This window comes from Loxodonta africana, chromosome 3 (assembly GCF_030014295.1).
Source record: "Loxodonta africana isolate mLoxAfr1 chromosome 3, mLoxAfr1.hap2, whole genome shotgun sequence".
NCBI lineage: Eukaryota > Metazoa > Chordata > Mammalia > Proboscidea > Elephantidae > Loxodonta > Loxodonta africana.
In genome coordinates, this window is record NC_087344.1 from 67055705 (window position 1) to 67077831 (window position 22127).

The window sequence follows — 22127 nt, forward strand, 5'->3', positions numbered from 1 at the left end:
TGGTATCTCTTGTGGTTTTGATTTGCATCTCTCTAATGTCTAATGATGCTGAGTGTGTTTTCACGTGTTTGGTGGCCATTTGAATGTCCTCTTTGGTGAAATGTCTATTCAAACCCTTTGCCCATTTTATGATTGGGTTTTTTGTCTTTTTGGTGTTAAGTTGTTGGTTTTATATATGTTTTGATTATTAGATTCTTGTCAGATATATGGTTTCCAAAGATATTCTCCCAGTTGATAGCTTGTTTTTCACTTTTTTGATAGTCTTTTGATGAACAAAAGTGTTTCATTTTTATGAGGTCCCATTTATTTATTTTGTCTTTTGCTGTTTGTGCTTTTGTTATATTTGATAATCCGTTATTAAAAGCTAGGCCAGACAGTGTTGTCCCTGCTTGTTCTTCTGGGAGTTTTATGGTTTTAGTTTGCACATTTAGGTTCTTAATCCATTTTGAATTTATTTCTTTGTATGGTGTAAGGCAGGAATCCTGTTCATTTTTCTGCATGTGGAAATCCAATTTTCCTGGCACCATTTATTGAACAGACTCTTCTTTCCCTATTGAATGAACTCAGCACCTTTGTCAAAAATCAGTTGACCATAGATGTGTGGGTTTATTCCTGGACTCTCAGTTCTATTCCATTGATCTGTTTGCCTATTATTATACCAGTACCAGGCTGTTTTGATTACTGTAGTTGTAGAGTATGTTTACAATCAGGAAGTGTGAGTTTTCCTACTTTTTTCTACTCTTTCAACATTGCTTTAGCTATTCCGTGCGTTTTGCCATACTGTATAAAGTCAAGGATTGGTTTTTCTGTAAAGAAGGCAGTTGGAATTTTGATTGGGATTGCATTGACTCTATCGATCTCTTTGGGTAGTATTGACACCTTAGTAGTATTAAGTCTTCCAGTACATGAACATGGAACATCTTTCCATTTATTTAAGTCTTTTTTAATCTCCTTCAGCAGTGTTTTTATAGTTTTCATTGTATGTCTTTCACATTCCTGGTTAGATTTATTCCTGGGTATTTTATTCTCTTAGATACTATTATAATTGGAATTGCTGCCTTAATTTCCCTTTCAGATTTCTCGTTTGCTAGTGTATAGAAACCCAACTGATTTTTGTTTGTTGATCTTGTACCCTGTAACTTTGCTAGATTCCTCTATTAGCTCTAGAAATTTTCTTGTCGACTCTGTGCGATTTTTTTTTAATAAGATCATGTCATCTACAAATAGAGGTAATTTTACTTCTTTTCCAATCTGGATACCTTTTATTTCTTTTCCTTGTCATATTGCTCTGGGTAGGACATCAAATACAATATTGAATAGAAGTGGTGAGAGGGGCAGCTTTGTCTTGTTCCCTGATTTCGGGGGGAAAGCTCTCAGTCTTTCTCCATTAAGTATAATGTTGGCTCTTGGCTTTTCATATATGCCCTGAATCATCGTATCAAAGAATTTCTCTTTTATTCCAGTCATCTTTAGGGTTTTTATTAAGAAAGGGTGTTGGATTTTATCAAATGCTTTTTCTGCATCCATAGAGATGGTTGTGTAGTTCCTATGTATACAATAATTTTGCCAAATGTTACCATTTGGGTAAACTGAGTAAAGGGTCTATAAGACCTCTCTCTCTCTATTTCTTACAGCTACGGTACATATGAATCCACAATGATCTCAAAATGAAAAAATTTTGAAAAGTAATTTAAAGCTTTCATAGATCTTTGAAACCTATGAGATTAACAAATATTAAAAAGATTGTTATTAAAAAGTACATTAATGCACACTTTTGTTCATTATTGGGAGCATAAATTGTTACGGACTTTGGCCGTACCTAGTAACATTTTTAATGTGCTTACCCTTTAACTCAAGCAGCAATGATTGTGAGGATGGCACAGGACCAGGCAATGTTTCAATCTGTTGTACTAGGGTGGCTAACAATAACAACAACCTTTTAACCCAGCAATTCTTTGGCGATTTAGCCTGTAGTGGAGAATTATATAAATTATACACGTTTGTGCAGTGGAAACTATGAAGGCGATAAAAAGAATGGTAACTGTATTTCTAAGTCACTTTGTTGCTGGTGCTTTCTTCATCTTACCAGAAAAAGCTAGTGGAAAGTTTTTAACACAGTTATAACATGCTGCTATCTGATGATAGCAGTTGTAAGACACCATTAATTATAAGAAGCATTCCAAGTTCAGAGATGTTAAAATGTTGGGGGAGGAGTGCATCTTAGGATCAAAGAAACAGGGTAGATCTCAACTTATTGACCTGGAAAGATGTCCAAGATAATAAATGAAAAGGCGTGTTGCAGGAGAGTTTGTGTGGCATAACCCTTCCTCCCTTTTTAAAGTATGTGCGTGTATGCCTACATATTTTCAAAACTACTGCCTATGTTTGTTTATACCAAAGACTGGAAGATATTCAACCAATTTTTAACAGTGGAGTTAGGTTTGCTAAGGGAAGGATGTACATGGAAGAGGGACTTTCACTTTTTACATTTTTTTTTTTAATAAAAATTTTCTTACAAATAAAGTCCAGCAGCCGATCTTTGAATGATAAAGCCCTGCGTACGCTGCAAATTGCCTCTCTGCGTTAGAAGCAGCTTACCAGTAGTTTTCAAGCAGGCAGTCAGCAATCTGTAATAAAGCTTCTCGTCTTAGGTTGGCTGGAATATAATGAGGTAGAGTTCTTCCCCATCCCTATAGGATTTGCACCTTTTTCGGTCTGAAGACAGATTTTCTTAATAGTATACTTGCCATGGCTGCTAGTGCCTGAAAGTCCCATCCTTACTTGGGCACTTACATGACACTTTGGGACCCATGTGGGGATTTAAGGCCTGCCACCTTCCAGCAGTCAGTCCTCAACTCAGTTGTGTCCATACCCTGTCAGATGATTCCCCTGATTGTGGCTGACAGTTTAGAAGTGATTCTGTCAGTCTGGCGGCTCTTCTGAGCTAGGCTTGGAGGGAGAGCTCAAGGAGCCAAGCAATTTGACTGAGTTCTAATCCTGGGGTCTTCTATAGGTTTATTGAATAACTAGGACAGTTGACTTCCCTGCGCTGTACCTTAGGTTCTCCGCATGTAAAGGGGGAAAGACTATTTATTAAGTCCCATTCTGAAAGGACTGGGTTATGAAACAACTCTGGCCTGATTAAATCTTTACATTTTTAATTCAGAACTGTAGACCCTAATTTGAATTTGTTTCCCCAGCCTATTCTCAGAAATCTTTAACTACTGTGGAGTTCAGGACCCCTTCTTTTTTTTTTTTTTTTTAATTTTTATTGTGCTTTAAGTGAAAGTTTACAAATCAAGTTGGACTCTCATACAAAAATTTATAAACACCTTGCTATATACTCCTAATTGCTCCCCCCTAATGAGACAGCACACTCCTTCCCTCCACTCTCTTTTCGTGTTGATTCTCCCAGCTTCTGACCCCTTCCACCGTCTCATCTCCCCTTCAGACAGGAGATGCCCACATAGTCTCGTGTGTCTACCTGATCCAAGAAGGTCGTTCTTCCCCAGTATCATTTTCTATCCCATAGTCCAACCCAATCCCTGTCTGAAGAGTTGGCTTTGGAAATGGTTCCTGTCTTGGGCTAACAGAAGGTCTGGGGACCATGAACTCTGGGGTCCTTCTAGTCTCAGTCAGACCATTAAGTCTGGTTTTTTTAACGAGAATTTGGGGTCTGCATCCCACTGCTCTCCTGCTCCCTCAGGGATTCTCTGTTGTGTTCCCTGTCAGGGCAGTCATGGGTTGTAGCTGGGCACCATTTATTTCTTCTGGTCTCAGGCTGATGTAGTCTTTGCTTTATGTGGCCCTTTCTGCCTCTTGGGCTCATAATTCCCTTGTGTCTTTGGTGTTCTCCATTCTCCTTTGTTCCAGGTAAATTGAGACCAATTGATGCATCTTAGATGGCCACTTGCTAGCATTTAAGACCCCAGATGCTGCTCTCCAAAGTGGGATGCAGAATGTTTTCTTAACAGATTTTATTATGCCAATTGACCTAGATGTCTCCTGAAACCATGGTACCCAAACAATTGCCCCTGCTACGCTGGCCTTCGAAGTGTTCAGTTTATTCAGGAAACTTCTTTGCTTTTGGTTTAGTCCAGTTCTGCTGACCTCGTCTGTATTGTGTGTTGTCTTTCCCTTCATCTAAAATAGTTCTTATCTACTATCCAATTAGTGAAAACCTTCACCCTCCCTCCCTCCCTCCCTCCCTCCCCTGTCTCGTAACCATCAAAGAATATTCTCTATTTAAACTATTTCTCAAGTTCTTGTAGTAGTGGTCAGGACCCCTTCTTAAGTATCCTGGAGAAGCCAGAACTTTCTGTGATGGTAAAAATGTTCTGTACCTGTGCTGTCCAGTATAGTAGCCACTGAATCTTTAATATTATTTATTTTAATTAAACTTTAAACTTAAAGCAGCTGCAGGTGGCTGGTGATTATGGTAGTAGATGGAGTAGCCCTACAAGATTATAAGGTTCGTTTTTCCTTTTTTCCGCTCACCAGCGCAAAATTCTGAAATTTTGAGAGCAGAGCTTGTTGTTCAACATTATACTTTTAGAGTATCCCTGACTCTGCCTTGCTTGTGGTAGAAGCTCAGATATTTTTATCAGTGGATTCAGTTTAGCAAATATTTATTGAGTTACATTTCCTGATCACAGTGTTAGGTGGGAACACAGGAAAAAAACAAAATTATAGTCTCTGCTTCCCTCAGGTTGTTCATATTCTAGAGTGGAAACAAATTCCAATGTAGGGTTGCACCTTAGTCCAGTGAGCTGTGGAATAGTTAGGCTGTTTGAATGAGGCAAGGCCTAAACGAGTGCCTGGGGTATACTGAGTATTCAGTAAATTTTACTGAATGAATAAATATAGTCCCAGCTCCACCATTGACTAGCTTCTTGACTTGGGCAAGTTGCTTAATCCTTGCGCCTTAGTTTTGTCATCGGTGAAATGGGAATGATGTGCATATTTTAGACTCTGGAGTTTCTTGATTGGCAGGATCATGTTTTACTCAAACTTGGAACCATTTTGCCTACAATATAGTGGATATTTTAAAGAGGAAAGGTGTGCATCAGGCTTGTATCCTTTCACCATACCTATTTACTCTGTATGCTGAGCAAATATCTGAGAAGCTGGATTATATGAAGAAGAATGGGGCATCAGGATTGGAGGAAGACTCGTTAACAACCTGTGTTATGCAGATGACACAAACTTGCTTGCTGAAAGTGAAGAGAACTTGAAGCACTTACTGATGAAGATTAAAGACCACAGCCTCCAGTATGGATTGCCTCTCAACATAAAGAAAATTAAAATCCTCACAACTGGACCAATAAGCAACATCATGATAAACGGAGAAAAGATTGAAGTTGTCAAGGATTTCGTTTTACTTGGATCCACAATCAACACCCATGGAAGCGGCAGTCAAATCAAAAGATGCATTGCTGCAAAAGACCTCTTTAAAGTGCTGAAAAGCAAAGATGTCACTCCAAAGACTGAGGTGTGCCAGACCGAAGTCATGGTGTTTTCAATTACCTCATGTGCACATGAAAGCTGGACAGTGAATAAGGAAGACTGAGGAAGAATTGATGCCTTCGAATTGTGGTGTTGGTGAAGAATATTGAGTATACCATGAACTGCCAAAAGAACAAACAAATCTGTGTTGAAAGAAGTACAACCAGAATACTTTTTAGAAGCAAGGACGGTGAGACTGTGTCTCACATACTTGGGACATGTTATCAGGAGGGATCAGTCCCTGGAGAAGGATATCATGCTTGGTGAAGTAGAAGTTCAGCAAAAAAGAGAAAGACCCTTAATGATGGATTGACACAGGGGCTATGACAACGGGCTCAAGCATAGCAATGATTGTGAGAATGGCACAGGACCAAGCAGTGTTTTGTCCTGTTGTACATGGGGTCAGTATGAGTCAGAGCCAACCTGACTGCACCTAACAACAACAACAACAGTAAACATTTGAATGATCCATAACCGAAACAAGTTAAAGGACAGGAAAGCACTTTATTAACTTAGGTGTCTACGTTATTGTCTTCTACCATTGATTGGAGACTACTTATTTGAAAAACCTGGAGAGGAAATTCATCTCCCCTAGAGGTAAAGGAAACCTTTCATTTTGATGCTTTTTCGCTGCAGCTATCCTCTCGTTTGAAATTTTCACCTTTGTTACCAGTCGAAGTTGTGAAAGAAATGAATGTTGAATGCTGAACCTGTTAAAAGAACAATTTTAAGGAGACTGTAATAGACTTGCTCTGTTTCTCTTTTATGATTTCCAAGTTATCAGAATTTTTTTTTTCTTTTTACCAGCTGACACTCAGATGGGACTCATTCCTTTTAAGTGTCATTTGGGTTTAATGACAAAGATGATGGACTCGATATACCCTTTGGGCCGTTATGGCTTGATGCAGAAATCCAAGCACAAACTGGTGTGAAGAACTGCCTTCCATGTGGCCTGGCAAGCAAAGCATTTTTGTTTCTGTTTTGTTTGGAGCATGTGCTAGAACAGAATTAGATGTGTTACTACTATCTGTAGATGAGCTCATCTTTTTTCTCAATTGTAAAGATAATGTAAGATCAATAATAAAGAAAAAATGGGAAAATACCAGTGTAATGTGGGAGACCTGTTAGACTCATATTTGAATTGTAGTTTTGTTATTTAACAGCTTTGTGACCTTGGACAATTTCCTTAACTTCTAGACTGTTTCCTGATCTGCAGAACGAGGATGTGAACCCAATTCACAGGCTTGACGTGGGGATTCAATGAATGTATGTCTGTAAAGTGTCTAGTGAGGTACCCAGCACAGAGTGAGGGGTTCCAAACTGTTTTGTGCATTCTACTGTATGTATGAAATCCAGCTGTTGGTAGTATGTGTGTGTGTCTGTGTGTGTGTTTAGGGTGGGGGGTGGGTAACAATAAAGTGCCTCCCAGCAATTCAGACTGCCTTCTGAGAATTAAACTAGTGAAAAGCATATACAGATTATGGGATTAAAAATAGATAAAATAAACCAGATGAAATTGCCTATAAATATGTAACTGACAATGTGAGTACTCAAGACTGAAACGATAATCTGGAGATAATTCCAGGGAAAGGGATTGTAAAGGTAGACAGAAATCTAATTGATTGTATCTTATTCCATTTAGGGAAAGATTATGTGAACAGGATGGGGCTATTAGCCTGGTACACAGTAAAAGAAAGCCTGAGAGCCTGAAGTTGGCATTGCTTATCTTGCCTTATCTAGGGCAGAAATATCTAGAGGATGGATTCTTTTGTGAGGAATAATATTCCATTAAACCATCATGAAATAGAAAAGTACCTCAAAACATGTGTCTTCCTTTTGTTCTGATTCCATGTTGAAGCAATTTCTAATCACTAATTTTTTGCCATGAGTCAGAATTGACTCAATGGCAACTAACGACAACAACAATCATTTAATTTTTCAGATATTTGATACCAGGAGCAGCAGGTATTTTAACTAGATGAGGACTGGAAACCTTCCAGGTGTAAGACAAGTATACCATCTAATGTAAATTAATAAATTAGTGTCTTGTGTCTGTTCCTGAGCCAGTCCCTAAACTGACAGTCACATTAATATATTTTAGTATGTAAGCACCTGTATGCTGAAGACTCCCAAATTTATATCTCCAGCCCGTACCCCTACTCTGAGCTACACAGTTACGTATTCACCTGCCGGCCTAACCTTTGCATCCAAGACTGAGGGCTATACCGTATCCCCTTTTTAATTTACACTGTAAGCTAAGGCTCCTTGGTAATAAGCCATTGATCTCTCAACTCTAAAAATCCTGTATCCCAGCATAACTATTTCTATATTCCCTTCTGGTCTCTGTCTTAGTTACCTAGTGCTGCTGTAACAGAAAACCTGAAATGGGTAGCTTTAGCAAACAGGAATTAATTTTCTCACAGTTTCTAGGAGGCTAGAAGTCCAAATTCAAGGCACTGGCTCTAGGGGAAGGTTCTCTCTACGCTTTGGGGGAAAACCCTTGTATCTTTCAGCTTCTCTTCCTTGGTGATCTCCACATGGCGTCATTCTTTCCCCATCTGTGCTTCCTTGTTTCTGTACCTAATCTGCTTTTATATCTCAAAAGTGATTGGCTTAAAACATACCCTACACTGGTACGGCCTCATTAATATGACAAAGAAAACCCTATTCCCAGATGAGATTACATCCACAGGTATAGGGATTAGGATTTACAACATAATTTTGGGGGCTACAGTTCAGTACATATGAGACATACTTTTACAGAAATGCTATCATAGTGTATATATTATTCTACATTTTTCTTTTTAATATTTTTATGATTAAAAATACTACATGCTAAATATATATAAAAATATATATATAGAAACCAAAAATTATTAGTGGTTATGGGGTGAAAGGGAGGGAGAGAAGTTTTTGCTTAGGGGGCAGTGGGTTTGTTAATGGTGCAGAATAACTTGGAAAAGAATAGTGAGAATGGTTGTACAACTTGCAGAGTGTAATGAATGTTACTAAATTATACATGTAGAAATTGTTGAATTGGCATATGTTTTATGTATATTGTCACTACGATAAAAAAATAGTGCATGCTTATTATATAGAAATATAGGAGGGAAAACAAAAGAAAACTATCATGACATTACTACCAGGTAGAGATAGGCGCTGTTAACAATTTGGTGTATTTCTTTGTAGTCATGTATGTATAAAATTTAACATATTTAGATTAAGATTATACTCTGTGTTAGTTTCTTACACTTAGTGATGCTTAAACATTTCCCCATCTTTTAAAGTACTTTTTAAAAAGATTTAAATGACTTTATTCTATCATTCAGATGTACAACATACTCATTTTAAGTTGTTCCCAATTTTTCACTATTAATGCTTTGAGAAATAGCATATTTATCCAGGAGAGAGATGCCTGGACCATAAAAGTATCCTACTTTGGGATCAAGTGGGAGAAGGGCAAGTGATTTATGCCATTATTTTTTAGTTGACGGCAATGGGTTTTTTTTCTGTTTCAGGAAAGGGAAAAAAAAAAAAGTTCTCCCGACTATATTAGGTTCAACATTAATTTTCTTCACAACTTTCATTGGCAATATAGGAAAGAGGTAAATTCTTATCTATTAGAGGACAGTTGCAGCAAAAGAAACCTAAAGTGAAAGGCTCCTCTTCCCTTTGGGGGATCTGGATTTCCTCTCCAGACTCTCCAGTTAGGCATGTCTGCTCATTATACTCTGGTGGGGGAGGGAGGGAGGGAGAGACAGCTACATTTTACTCAATTTGGTCTAAAATTAAAAACATGGGTATATAGTGTGATGTATATAAGATATTTTGGGGACCCCAGAGTTATTCAGAGAGATAAGTTAGCAACCTCAGTATCAGCTGAAGTAGCTGTGAGAGACCCTGTGGTATGGACAGGGAAAGCAATGGGTTCCAATAGAAACCCCAGACAGAAAGGGCAGACACTTTGAGTTGCAAGTATGTGCAGATACCCCTGTGCATGCACGTGAGAGAGAGATAGAATATAAAGATTAGCAATCTACCTAACTCCAGGGAGGAGGACAGTTGTTTTGAACATAAATCTGTGTAGTCCTTATCATTTTTTTTCTTCAGGTTATACTCCCGGTTTATGTTCACTCAAAATAATTGCTTATTATATTCATTTTCTCCAGAATAGAAGTAATTTTCTCTATTATGAAATTATTTGAAAATAAAAGAAAAAATTAGCTTGTAATTCTACCCTAGTATAACCATTGTTAGCATTTTGGATCTTTTCTTTGTTTTTTTGTATTTTAAGCATTTGTCATCAAACCTTACAATTTTGCATCCTGCTGCTATTAGTTAGAAACCCTGCTTAGTGGTTAAGAGCTACAGCTGCTAACCAAAAAGTCAGCAGTTTGAATCCACCAGGTGGTCCTTGTAAACCCCTTGGGGCAGTTCTACTCTGTTCTATGGGGTCACTACGAGCCAGAATCGACAGCAACAGGTTTGGGTTGTTATTTAGCATGAGAAGATGCTAGATGCCTAAAGTACTTGGCACGTAGTAGGTACTCAGTAATATTTACTAATGAATGAATTATTGACATGTTTTATATAATCCTTTGAATATCATTTCTAATGAGCTATCAAGTGACTAATAGTTGATTTAACCATTACCCTTTTGTTGGGTATAGGTTGTTTCCTCATTTTTTTCTATTTTAAAAATACATTGCATATTTTGATATAGGTAGCTTTTCCTGATGCATATACCTTTTCCTGTTGCATATAGCTTTTCCTACGTATAAGGGTTTTTCTTTAGGACAGATTTCCAGAAGTGATTATGGATCAAATTAATTATTAGTTAGAACTTTTGGTTGCAAAAGACAGAAACACAGTTGAGGAACTTTTTGGCTAATATCACTGGGGACTCCAGGAAAAATCAGCCACCCCTGGCTATATCAGGTGCTCCAGTGCACAGCTTGGGCTTTGTCTCTTGTTTACCAATGATCTTTGCTTCCCCCTGGTAGCTTCTTGCCACCCGGTGATAAAGATGGACATTGGTAACTTTTTGTAGTTTATAATCCTGACGAAAGTGTTGAGAAAGATGGCTTGATTTATCTAGTGTCTTATGGTCTGTCCCTGAACCAATCAGTTACTGAAGCCAGGAAGATGAAGTACCTTGATTGACTAAGCCTGTGTCATGTGCCCAGCGTTGAGAGTTAGGTCAGGTCTACCCAAATCCCATGAACCGACCAGATTATTATGGAATGTGAGGAAGGTAGTTCTCCCAAGGAAGGAAGCTTGGGTAGTGAGAAATATGTGTGTACTATGAAGAGTTTGAATATTTTTATCATTCTTGATATCCATTGCCAAATGATTTCCAAAAGTTTAAACTAGCCCTAGCAATATTTCTTATTTTATTATACCCTCACCATCACTGGAGCCCTGGTGGTGCAGTGGTTAAGAGCTTGGCTGCTAACCAAAAGGTCGGCAGTTCGAATCCACCAGCTGCTCCTGGGAAACCTTGTGGGGCAGTTCTCTTGTCTTATAGGGTCACTCTGAGTCAGAATCGACTTGACGGCAGCGGGTTTGGTTTTGGTGTTCACCATCGTTGGATATTGTTGTTTTCTAAATATTTTTCTAGGAGCCCTGGTGGCACAGTGGTTAAGTGATTGGCTGCTAACCGAAAGGTTGGTGGTTTGAACCCCCCATTTGCCCAGCAGGAGAAAGATGTGGCAGTCTGCTTCAATAAAGATTACAGCGTTGGAAACTGTACGGGGCAGTTCTGCTCCGTCCTATAGGGTCACTGTGAGTCAGAATCGACTTGATGGCAGCGGGTTTGGTTTTTTCGGTTTTACATTTTTTAACTTTAAATGTAATAATACTGTATTTTATGCCCAGAGGTTTTTGTCTCTATTATTTTTTTCAGAAAAAAATTTTAGTGATTGATTGGAATGTTCTTCCATCAAAGATATAAACATCTTTATATTCTTTGCTTTAGGAGAATTTTACCAACTTGTAATTCTACCAGTATTATGTGAGTGTAATAATTGTATCATATCTTTACTAGCATTGAGCATTTTAAAAAATGTTTACTAGTTGGTTAGGCACACAAAGCTATCTCAAATTAATTTAATTTGCAGTTTCATATTAATGAACATTTTATTTTTCATTTGCATTCCCCAGCTCTCATCTTCTCCTCACCCAGTCATTGATAGTATAAATATCAGATATACCCTGTGCTTCATTTTATTTCTCTTGTGCCCAGGTCTTGTCCACCGAACTCACATGTCATCCTGTCGGGTAGATAAGCCCTCTGAGATAGTAGATGTCGGAGACAAAGTGTGGGTGAAGCTTATTGGCCGAGAGGTAAAGTGTTGTGCAGTTTTCATGTGGTTAGAAAGAATTAAAAATGGCCGGGGTTTTCCTGGTTCTTTATGATAGTGAATGTGTATATATTGTTAACTGTGACAGATAATCTTCTTTTTGAATCTTACCACTGTATAATCTGTCCTGAATTTAAAACTTTTGGCTTCTGTCCTACAAACTTAGAAGGAACAGTATAGTTTAGGAGAAGTTTTACAAACATACACTAAGTACATGTTTGTAAAACTTCCCTCCTTGAAGCTTATCAAAATGATTGGTGGGAGAAAAAGAAGGTAAGAAAACAAAAAAAGAGAAGAAAACATATTCTATGGGACAAGTCTTTATTACAGGCTTCAAAGAACATCTGCCAGGTATATTTCAATTTGGACCCAAGAGAAAAAGGACACAGAGAATTGACACTCCTTTCTTCTAATCTCTGGCACCATGCAGTATGGAAGAGGTGAGAAGGGTCTGTAGGACCCTGTTAACAATGACTCACTTGAGGACAGGAAAAATATGAACATACAATGGAATTGTGCTCTTCTAGAAGAGAATAGCAGGGAAGACGGGCCTGAAGGAGAAATCATTCAGCAATATTTGAGTGCCGACTAGGTGTTAGATTCTGAGGATACTAGAGTGAACGAGACATAAATAATCCCAGCTGTTATGGAGAAGACAAATAAAAAATATAAACAAATGTATACATAAAATAATTGCAAATTATAACAAGTGCTGTGATGGGTTCAAACAAATGGAGGTAGATTTAGATAAAATGGTCAGAAAAGGCCTCTTTAAGGAGATGACATATGAGCTGAGACTCAAAGGAAAAGGAACTAGTCATGTGAGGAATTAGGTTAAGAATATTCCAAAGAGAATAGCTGATGCTAAGACCCTGAAATGAAGAAGACTTGTGTGGCTAACAAGTGTCTTCATGCTTAAAAAAGCTCTAGACCAATTCTAAAGGAAAATCTAGTTTGTGAACATTCTAAAACCCATCCTGGGCTTATGGAACTCTGAACTGATTGCTGCACTTACCTGGAAGAAATACCTTTTACATTCTGCCTGGTTATATCCACAGACCTTCTATTTCTCAGCAGCCATTTCCATCTTTATTCTAGAGGGACAGGAATGAGATGAGGACCATTTCCTAGAAGTCTCCTGCTGCAGGGTTTGGATATTATGTTTCTTTGTTCCTGCAAGCAAGGCTCCTAGCATGATACCTCATTCATTAGAGGAGCTCAGCAAATGTTTGTTATGACAGTGAAAGGCTTTGATTCTTAGATAATTTTAGACCAGTGGTCTCTAGATGTCCTGAGAGCTTTTGGTGACTTTGTTTTTGTCTTTTTTCAGATGAAAAATGATAGGATGAAAGTATCTCTCTCCATGAAAGTTGTCAACCAAGGGACTGGGAAAGACCTGGATCCCAACAACGTTATTATTGAGTAGGTAAAATATTCACGAAGGCTAAAATCATTCTACTTCCCAAACCACAGAATGCCCTAGTGAGTCAGACTGAACAGGGAACTTGTCATTTATAGACTTTGTAAAATTGATGAGTTATGTGACCTTTATGATCTTTGGTTTTTAGAGCTATAAAATATAGATAATAATGTTTTACTTCATAGAGATCTAAGAATACAATTAGTTAACATGCAAAACTCATAGCATAGGGGTGTTCCATCAGTGGTTTTGTTTCCTTCCCCTTAGTCCCTTTCTATTTCAGTCCTTTAACCGGTTAGCCAACAATCATCCATGAAGTACCTATTATTTGCCCCTCTCCTAGTGATTTCTGCACTGGGGCTTAAAAAGGTAGCGACCATGTGAGGGGAGAAGTAGCAACTCCAGTGGGGTTTAGATTCTGCCATCTTGCTATACAGTGTTTTCTCAACACAGAACCTTCTTTGAGTTGGTTCTCCTGACCTCTAATTTAGGAATAGAAGATTTTTTTATCCAAATAGGATAACATCTGGTTTTATAGGGAATTTGCTCTCTGTCTCAAAGCCTGTCTTGAATATATGCCAGTGATTTTTAAGCAGGGACTCCTGAACCCCTAAGAGGTCTTGAAAGGGTCTTGGGGATTATACAGACAAACTTCTGCGTTGGTAACTGATTGCACCATAGAGGCTGCTTCAAACCAGGGGTGTTTTTTTATCCCATCCAGAAGCCAGAGTTTTCTTATCCCATGTCCACTTATCCTTCCTCCAAAACCCCATGTTTTCTTGAGTCAGGAGCCGTTGCAATGAATCCCACTCCTGACATCAGTTGTAAAAGGGTAAGAGTAGTAGTAGTATCAGTAGTATTAGAACCTGTCTAACTTCAGGGGGATTAATGCGAATCAAGATCAGCCCATGGCTGATCCCTATGAGGTGAAGGTCAGACATACCTCCACTCTTCAGCCTTTTACAGTTCTGACACCAGCTGTCCCTCCCACACACTTATTACTACTCTTCTGGATTCAATAATCCATTGCAGGGGCCACACACAACTCACAGACCATGCTTACAGTTAAGTGGTTTATTAAGGAAGTAACAGGGTACAACTTGGGATCAAGATCAATAGACTACAACTCAGGATCAGGCAGCATGCACGCAATGTCTCCCTTTTTTCACCGCAGGGCAGCTCTCTTGGCCCTGCAGGCCTCTCTCTCTCTCTCACTGTCTCTCACACGGCAAGCCTTGTCTCGGGTCCCTCAGGACAAGCTCCTCCCCCTCTTTTATTTATTTATTTATATTGTGCCTTAAGTGAGAGTTTACAAATCAAGTCAGTCTCTCATACAAAATCTTATACACACCTTGCTATATACTCCTAGTTGCCCTCCCTCTAATGAGACAGCACACTCCTTCTTTCAACCCTGTATTCCCATGTCCATTCAGCCGGCTTCTGTCCCCCTCTGCTTTCTTATCTCTCCTGCATACAGAAGCTGCCCACGTAGTCTCATGTGTCTGCTTGAGCCAAGAAGCTCACTCCTCACCAGTATCATTTTCTGTCTTGTAGTCCAGTCCAATCCCTGTCGGAAGGCTTGGCTTTGGGAATGATTCCAGACTTGGGCTAACAGAAGGTCTGGGGACCATGACCTCCAGGGTCCTTCCAGTGTCAGTCAGACCATTAAGTCTGATCTTTTTACGAGAATTTGAGGTCTGCATCCCCCTGCTCTCCTGCTTCATTAGGGATTATCAGGACAGGCTCCTCTTGGCCCTCGGAGGACATGCTCCTCTTGGCCCTGCCATCTGCCACTGCTGGTTCTGCTGCTCAGCCACTTCTGGGCCTGTCACCACTAGCTCTCCTGCTGGGCCTCTTTGAGGCCTCTCACTGTCTTCAGTGTTATAGCCTTTGACCCATATTACGGGTCTTTTAGTAGGTTCCTTGCCTCTTCTCTCTTTCTCTACTTCTTCCTGCTATTTCTCTTCCTGCTTCTTTTTGACTCAGAAACCTCTGTGGGTTGACTGCTTATATACACAAACTCCACATCAATTTCAAGGCATAGCCCTGAAACTGTGGGGCCACAAACTGACCGACCCCTTTCCATAGACCCAGACACTTCATTTGCATAGTGGGCTACAGACAATTTCATTTGTATAGTCTATGACCAATCCCTGCAAGGTACATACCAATCACAGGGCAAGATACAACCCAGGACCAGATAAAAAGTGTTAAACCAAGTTGTTTACAGCTTACCCAGGAATTGTTAATCAACCTAGCCAAAAGTAACAAACCCTCTGGGGTAGAAAACTAGGGCAAAGGTAACTCCTCAGGGCTTAGGGGAAAAAATCAAACTGTTTTTCCAAAGAACCAAGGCAGAAGGCCACCTTGTTGTTGTTAGGTGCCATCAAGTCAGTTCCTACTCATAACTACCGTATGTACAAGGAATGAAACACTGCCTGGTTCTATGCCATCCAGACAATAGTTGCTATGTTTCAGTCCATTGTTGCAGCCACTGTGTCAGTCCATCTAGTTGAGGGTCTTCCTCTTTTTCTCTGTCTACTTTACCAAGCATGATATCCTTCTCCAGGGACTGGTCCCTCCTGATAATATGTCCACAATATTTGAGAGGAAGTTTTGCCCTCCTTGCTTTTAAGGAGCTTTCTGGCTTTACTTCTTCTAACATAGATCTGTTCATTCTTCTGCAGTCCATGGTGTATTTATTATTCTTTGCCAACACCATAATTCTAAGGCATCAATTCTTCTTCAGTCTACCTTATTCGTTGTCCAGCTTTCACATGCATATGAGGAGGTTGAAAATACCATGGCTTGAGTCAGGTGCACATTAGTCCTCAAAGCGCCCTCTTTGCTTTTTAACACTTTAAAGAGGTCTTTTGCAATAGATATTGCCCAATGCAATATGTCATTTGATTTCTTGACTGCCGCTTCCATGGGTGTTGATTGTGGATACAAGTAAAATGAAATCCTTGACAACTTCAATCTTTTCTCTGTTTATCGTGATGTTGCTTATTGGTCTAGTTGTGAGGATTTTTGTTTTCTTTATGTTGAGGCGTAATCCATACTGAAGGCTGTGGTCTTTAATCTTCATCAGTAAGTGCTTCAATTCCTCTTCACTTTCAGCAAGCAAGGTTGTGTCATCTGCATAACACAGGTTGTTAATGAGTCTTCCTCCAATCCTGATGCCCTGTTCTCCTTCATATCGTCCAGCTTCTTGGATTATTTGCTCAGGATACATAAAGGCCACATAAAGGAACTCATTTCACCACAGGGCCTTATGAACTGTTTTTAGTATATCAGAAAGCCAACCAAAATCATACACTTATTCTCAGGCTAACCATGAAATCAGTTTGTTGTTCTTGACGATGATATATCGCACTGCGTATCTTATGCCAGTCAAGTACTCTCAGTGGCAGTTATATCACTCAATAATAAAAAAAAAGTGAGAAAAATAATAAATTTTGTCTGAGTAGGATATTGGTGATAAAAAGTTTGGAAACACTTATGTTTATAGTTCTGAGCAAAATCACCTCAAATATGAAGGAATTTTACCTACGGGAGGGAAGTGATATTTACTGAGTACTTACTATGTGCCAGGCATTGTGCGAGACAGGTTACAAACATTGGTGCATTTCTTACACCAACCTCCAAAGTAGTCTTAACCCTATTTTACTTTATATTCCTAGCATCTAACTTGGTGCTTGGGGATAAGTAACTTGCCAATAAGCTATATAGCAAATTATACGAATGTAAGGACTTTTTAAGGACTTGAATTTTGATCTTTCTTACATTAAAGCTAATGCCCTTTCACCTCATGGTACTTCTAGCTGTTGCATGTGACTTGTGGGGTTTTTCATATTTCTGTCATTTAGACTCTAAATAGTGACATGTTTGTAGGACTGAGTATTGACAAAACACTTTCCAGTTACAGTCGAAATCTCTTATAACTCAGAGCTCAGAAATGTTATTTATTTCTGGCACTTACTGATGGCACTGTAATAAATTGCTTCTGATCCAAGAAATCCTGTTCTATACAGACTCATTAAAAAGCAGTGACATTTCTCAAAGCCACCATTACAAGGGTAAAATATAAAACAGGTAAGAACAAAGGCAGTTAAGGGAAAAGACTCTCTGGTTTTGCTCTGTACTTGTCTGTATGTGTAGGCTATTTCTAATAAGAGCCAACTGGCTGAAACAGTAACTTGTGTATGTGTGTGTGTGTGTGTGCGCTTTAGGTGAAAGTTTACAGACGAAATTAGTTTCTTATTAAACAATTAATGTACATATTATTTTGTGGCACAGGTTGCCAACCCTACGACGTTCCTCCACTTCTCAACCTTGGGTTCCCTATTTCCATTTGTCTAGCTTTCCTGTCCTCTCTTGCCTTCTTGTCCTTGCCCTGGGCTGGTGTGCCTATTTTAGTCTCGTATAAATGGTTGAACTACCTGTGTTATTGTTTGTTTTGTAGACCTGTCTCATCTCTGGCTAAAGGGTGAACCCCAGGAGTGACTTCAGTACGAGTTAAAAGGGTGTTTAGGGGCCATACTCCAAAGGGTTTTTGCAGTCTTTGCCAGATCAGTAAGTCTGGTCTTTTTTTAATTTGAGTTCCACGTTTTTCTCCCACTCTGCCCGGGACCCTCTGTTGTGATTCTGGTCAGAACAGGTGGTGGTGGTAGCAGGGCATCTAGTTGTTCTGGACTCAGTCTGGTGGAGGCCATGGTAGTTGTGGTCTATTAGTCCTTTGGACTAATCTTTCCCTCATGTCTTTTGTTTTCTTCATTCGCCCTTGCTCCAGACAGGGTGGGACCAGTGGATGTATCTTAGATGACTGCTCACACGCTTTTAAGACCCCAGATGCTACTCACCAAAGTAGGATGTGGAACATTTTCTTTATAAACTATGTTATGCCAATTGAGCTAGATGTCCCCAAGACCGTGGACCCCAGCCCTCAGCCCAGTAATTTGGTCCCTCAGGGAGTTCGGATGTATCTATTAATCTTCTGTGACTTTGCCTTGGTCAAGTTGTGCTGACTTCCCCAGTATTGTATACTGTCTTACACTTAACTATTGTCTAGTTAGTGTTTTCCCCTCCCTACCCCTCTCCTCCCTTGTAACTATCAAAGATTGTTTCTTTCTGTATGTAAACCTTTTCATGAGTTTTTATAATAGTGGTCTCATACAATATTTGTCCTTTTGTGATTATTTCACTGAGTATAATGCCCTCCAGATTCATTCATGTCGTGAGATGTTTCACAGATTCATCATTGCTCTTTATCATTGCGTAATACTCCATTGTGTGTGTGTACCATAGTTTTATTTGTTCATCCGTTGATGGGCACTTATGTTGTTTCCATCTTTTTGCTATTGTGAATGATACTGCAATGAACATGAGTGTGCATGTGTCTGTGTGACAGCTCTTATTTCTCTAGGATATATTACTAGGAGCAGGATTGCTGGGTGAAATAATAATTTTGTTGTAAACTATTTCTATAGCTGCATCCAGGAAAGAAGCATGGGATAGTGGAATGATTATGGGTGTTAGAGTTAGACTTGGATAAGAGTCCTAGTTCTGCCCCAAAGTAGATATGACCTTGAGCAAATTATTTAACGTCTCTTGAACTTCAGCTTCCTCACTATCAAATGGAAATAACAACACATAGTTCTCAGAAATTATAGGGTAATTTAAGTAAAATCTTGTTTGTAGAGAGTCTAGCTGAGTACCTAGTCTATAGTAGATATTTAGTATATTGTAGCTACTTGTAGTTATTGTTTTAAAATCCCTCTTTGTTTTTCCTCTAATATCTAAGATTATCACATCTTTTTTCTTGAAAGAATGTGTATGACCCATGAGAGTACGGACTACATCTTATCTTTCTTATCTCCCATAGTGCCTGATTCATAGCAGTCATTTCTTGTTGTTAGCTACCACCGAGTCATCCTCCATCTTATTGCAACCACATGCACAATGGGAGTGTATCATTGTGATTCACCGGCCGAATTTTTTTTTTTGGAAGTAGATTGCCAGACCTTTTTTCCTGGAAGCTGGAAAGCTCCGCTGAAGCCTGTTCAGCATCATAGCGACAACTAAGCCTCCACTGACAAGAGTGTGGCTGAGCTTGCGGTGCCTTGGCCAGGAACCGAACTCAGGTCTCCTGCATGGAAGGCAAGAATTCTACCACTGAACCACCCCTGTCCCCTAATAGTCATTTACTTAGTGATTCTTTTACACATTTATTCAACAAATATTTATTAAGCTCATATTCTGTCTGAGGTACAATGGCAATACCAAGGTTTCTGCCTAAAGACCTTACTGCCTAAGCTAATGAGACAATTATGCAAATACCTTTTAATACAAGCAACATATAATAAATTTTAAAAGAGTGATTTAAAGAAAGGGTTCTTAGTGTTAGTTTCAGGCCATGGTGATCAGAGGGGTTCACACTTGAACTCAGTCTTGAAAAATGAATGTTTTTGTCAGGCAGCAGGAGAAGGAATGGTATTTCAGGCAGAAGAAATGGTTTGAGGAAAGTCATGATGCGAGAAAACACATGGTACAGTTGGAGAGTTTTGTTTAATGAAAGGAGAGGGTATGGTCAGGTATTAGAATAGAAGGCTAGAAAGATATGTTGGGGTCAGATTGTGAAAGGCCTTGAGTATCAGTCAAAATATGGATTTCTTTAAAAGCCCGTGAGCAGGAGAGGCTCCCAATCAGATTAGCCTCCCCAGGGACCCCATTCTCTAGCCTCACCTTCTTATGTTCATTGTCCTCATGCTGTCTCCAGCCACCTTTCATTTTTCATCAAAATCTGTCTTTTACTTCATCCCCTCAGGCCCCAAAGAATTAACAAAGTCACCTAATAAATGGCTCTGTAAATGGAACGGAGTTAAAGGCAGTTTCCAATTAGGTGTAGCCAGCGTAGTACAGTCTTTAGAAAGAGCACTTACGACTCACCACAGTATAATTATCTATTTATGTTTCCTTCTGCATGACTACATAAGCTTCTTGAGGACAAGGCCCATGTCCTATGCATTTTTGTATACCTACTCCTAGCACTAGTACTAATACTGGTACTTGTCAGTTAATAGTCATTTAAATATTAGCTGAACTGAAAAACAAAAAAGATTAATCTGACAATTTGTGACAGAAGGATTAGAGGAGAAATCGGAGGCAGGGAGACCAGTGAGGGGATTATTATTTTCTAGGTGAAATATAAGAAAGCCTGAACTGTCGTGATGGCCGTGAGAACAGAAATGGAGGCATGTGAATGAGTGAGACATGTGAATTGAGTGTTAGATGGGAGGTGTGATTTGGCTTGCAGTATGTTAGAATCTACAGAGTACTGGCGTTATAATGATAAATTGCTTAAGCTGCAACTCACAACCACTTGAAAAGCCGCTGTACAAATAAGGACGTCTGGGAGCTGCCCAGTTTATGACTTGCTCAAGTTACATCCTAAGTTCCTGCCTTGCTTTTTGTTACTTCAGCTTTACTCTTGGTTGGAAAGGGTTCTCTCCCATGGTCCATATTGGACAATTGACCCTCTGTTCCTTGAGTAAGATTCTTTTAGGGCAAAAGGCAAAAATTTGAGTAGACGTTTTCAAAAATTAAATTATATTCACTGTCTAGTTAGGTAGCCATTAGTCATATATGGCTTTTAGCTTTTTGTGTGTTTTTTTTTTTTTTGCTATTTAGTTTTAGAATTAGTCAGTTTTTCAGCCACACTAGCCAGATTTTAAGTGCTCAGTAGACACATGTTCAAGCAGTACAGAATTATATAACTTTTTTATCATTGTAGAGTTCTGTTGGATAACAGTGTGCTAGATAGCTAGACAGCGTGCTTCCTGCTGGGATAGAGAGAAGAATATAATATAGCTTTTACCTTTGAGGTGCTGTTCATGGTGCAGAGGATGAAGCAAAATGTAATCACATCTAACAAAACAAAATGATGAAATACTCTGTACGAAACACAGTCTCATCTACCCCTAAGACCAGAAGAACAATGTAGATGGTGTCTGTGTACCACTACTGACTGTTCTGATTAGGAACACAGTAGATGGATCCTGATAGAATGAAAGCAAAATATGGAACAGAACTCAAACTCTTAAAAAAAGCCCAGACTTACTAGACCGGTTGAGACTGGAGAACTCGCCAAGACTGTCGCCCTGAGATATTCTTTAAACCTTGAACCAAAAGTAATGCATGAGGTCATCTTTTAGCTAAATAACAGATTGGCTCGTAAAATAATATAGTAAGTACTATGCTCCTCTAAAAAGTCATCTATCTGAGACCAGACAGTCAGCACTTACTCTAAAGCAAAGATGAGAAGGCAAAGGGGAGGAAAACTAGATTACTGGAAATGGAACAACCAAAATGGAAATAATGGGAAAGTTGACACACTGTGTAAAATGTAACCAATGTCAGTGAACAAATTGTGTTTGTTGATGTTGTTCAATGCTCTACAGTGGGTTCCTACTCATAGCAACCCTATTACAACAGAACGAGACACTGCTCAGTCCTGTGTCATCCTCATAAGGGTTGTTATGCTTGAGCCCATTGTTGCAGCCACAGTGTCAATCCATCTCACTGAGGGTCTTCATCTTTTTCACTGACCTTTGCTTTACCAAGCATGATGTCCTTCTCCAGGGACTGATCCCTTCTGATAACATGTCCAAAATATTTGAGATGAAGTCTCGCCATCCTTACTTCTAAGAAGCATTCTGGCTGTACTTCTTCCAAGACGCATTTGTTTGTTCTTTTGGCAGTCTGTGGTATATTCAGTATTCTTTGCCAACACCACAATTCAAAGGCATTAATTCTTCTTTGGTTTTCCTTATTCATCGTCC

The 22127-nt window shown here is 39.2% G+C and overlaps 1 protein-coding gene across 7 annotated transcripts in view; it reads left to right on the plus strand.

Annotated features, from left to right (window-relative positions):
- The window catches only part of ZCCHC17 (zinc finger CCHC-type containing 17), a 98516-nt gene that overhangs the window by 46398 nt on the left and 29991 nt on the right, over positions 1 to 22127 (plus strand). For 6 of the 7 annotated variants that reach the window (XR_002787053.2, XM_023554463.2, XM_023554464.2 and 3 more), the window contains 2 exons: positions 11750 to 11850; positions 13198 to 13289. Coding sequence is in view for 6 of the 7 variants with exons in the window: in XM_023554463.2 (XP_023410231.1) it covers positions 11750 to 11850; positions 13198 to 13289 (193 nt within the window). In the remaining variant the exon portion in view is untranslated. Of the gene's footprint in view, positions 1 to 6702; positions 6772 to 11749; positions 11851 to 13197; positions 13290 to 22127 lie in introns of all 7 variants that reach the window. The other variant, XM_023554468.2, reaches the window with a different exon arrangement.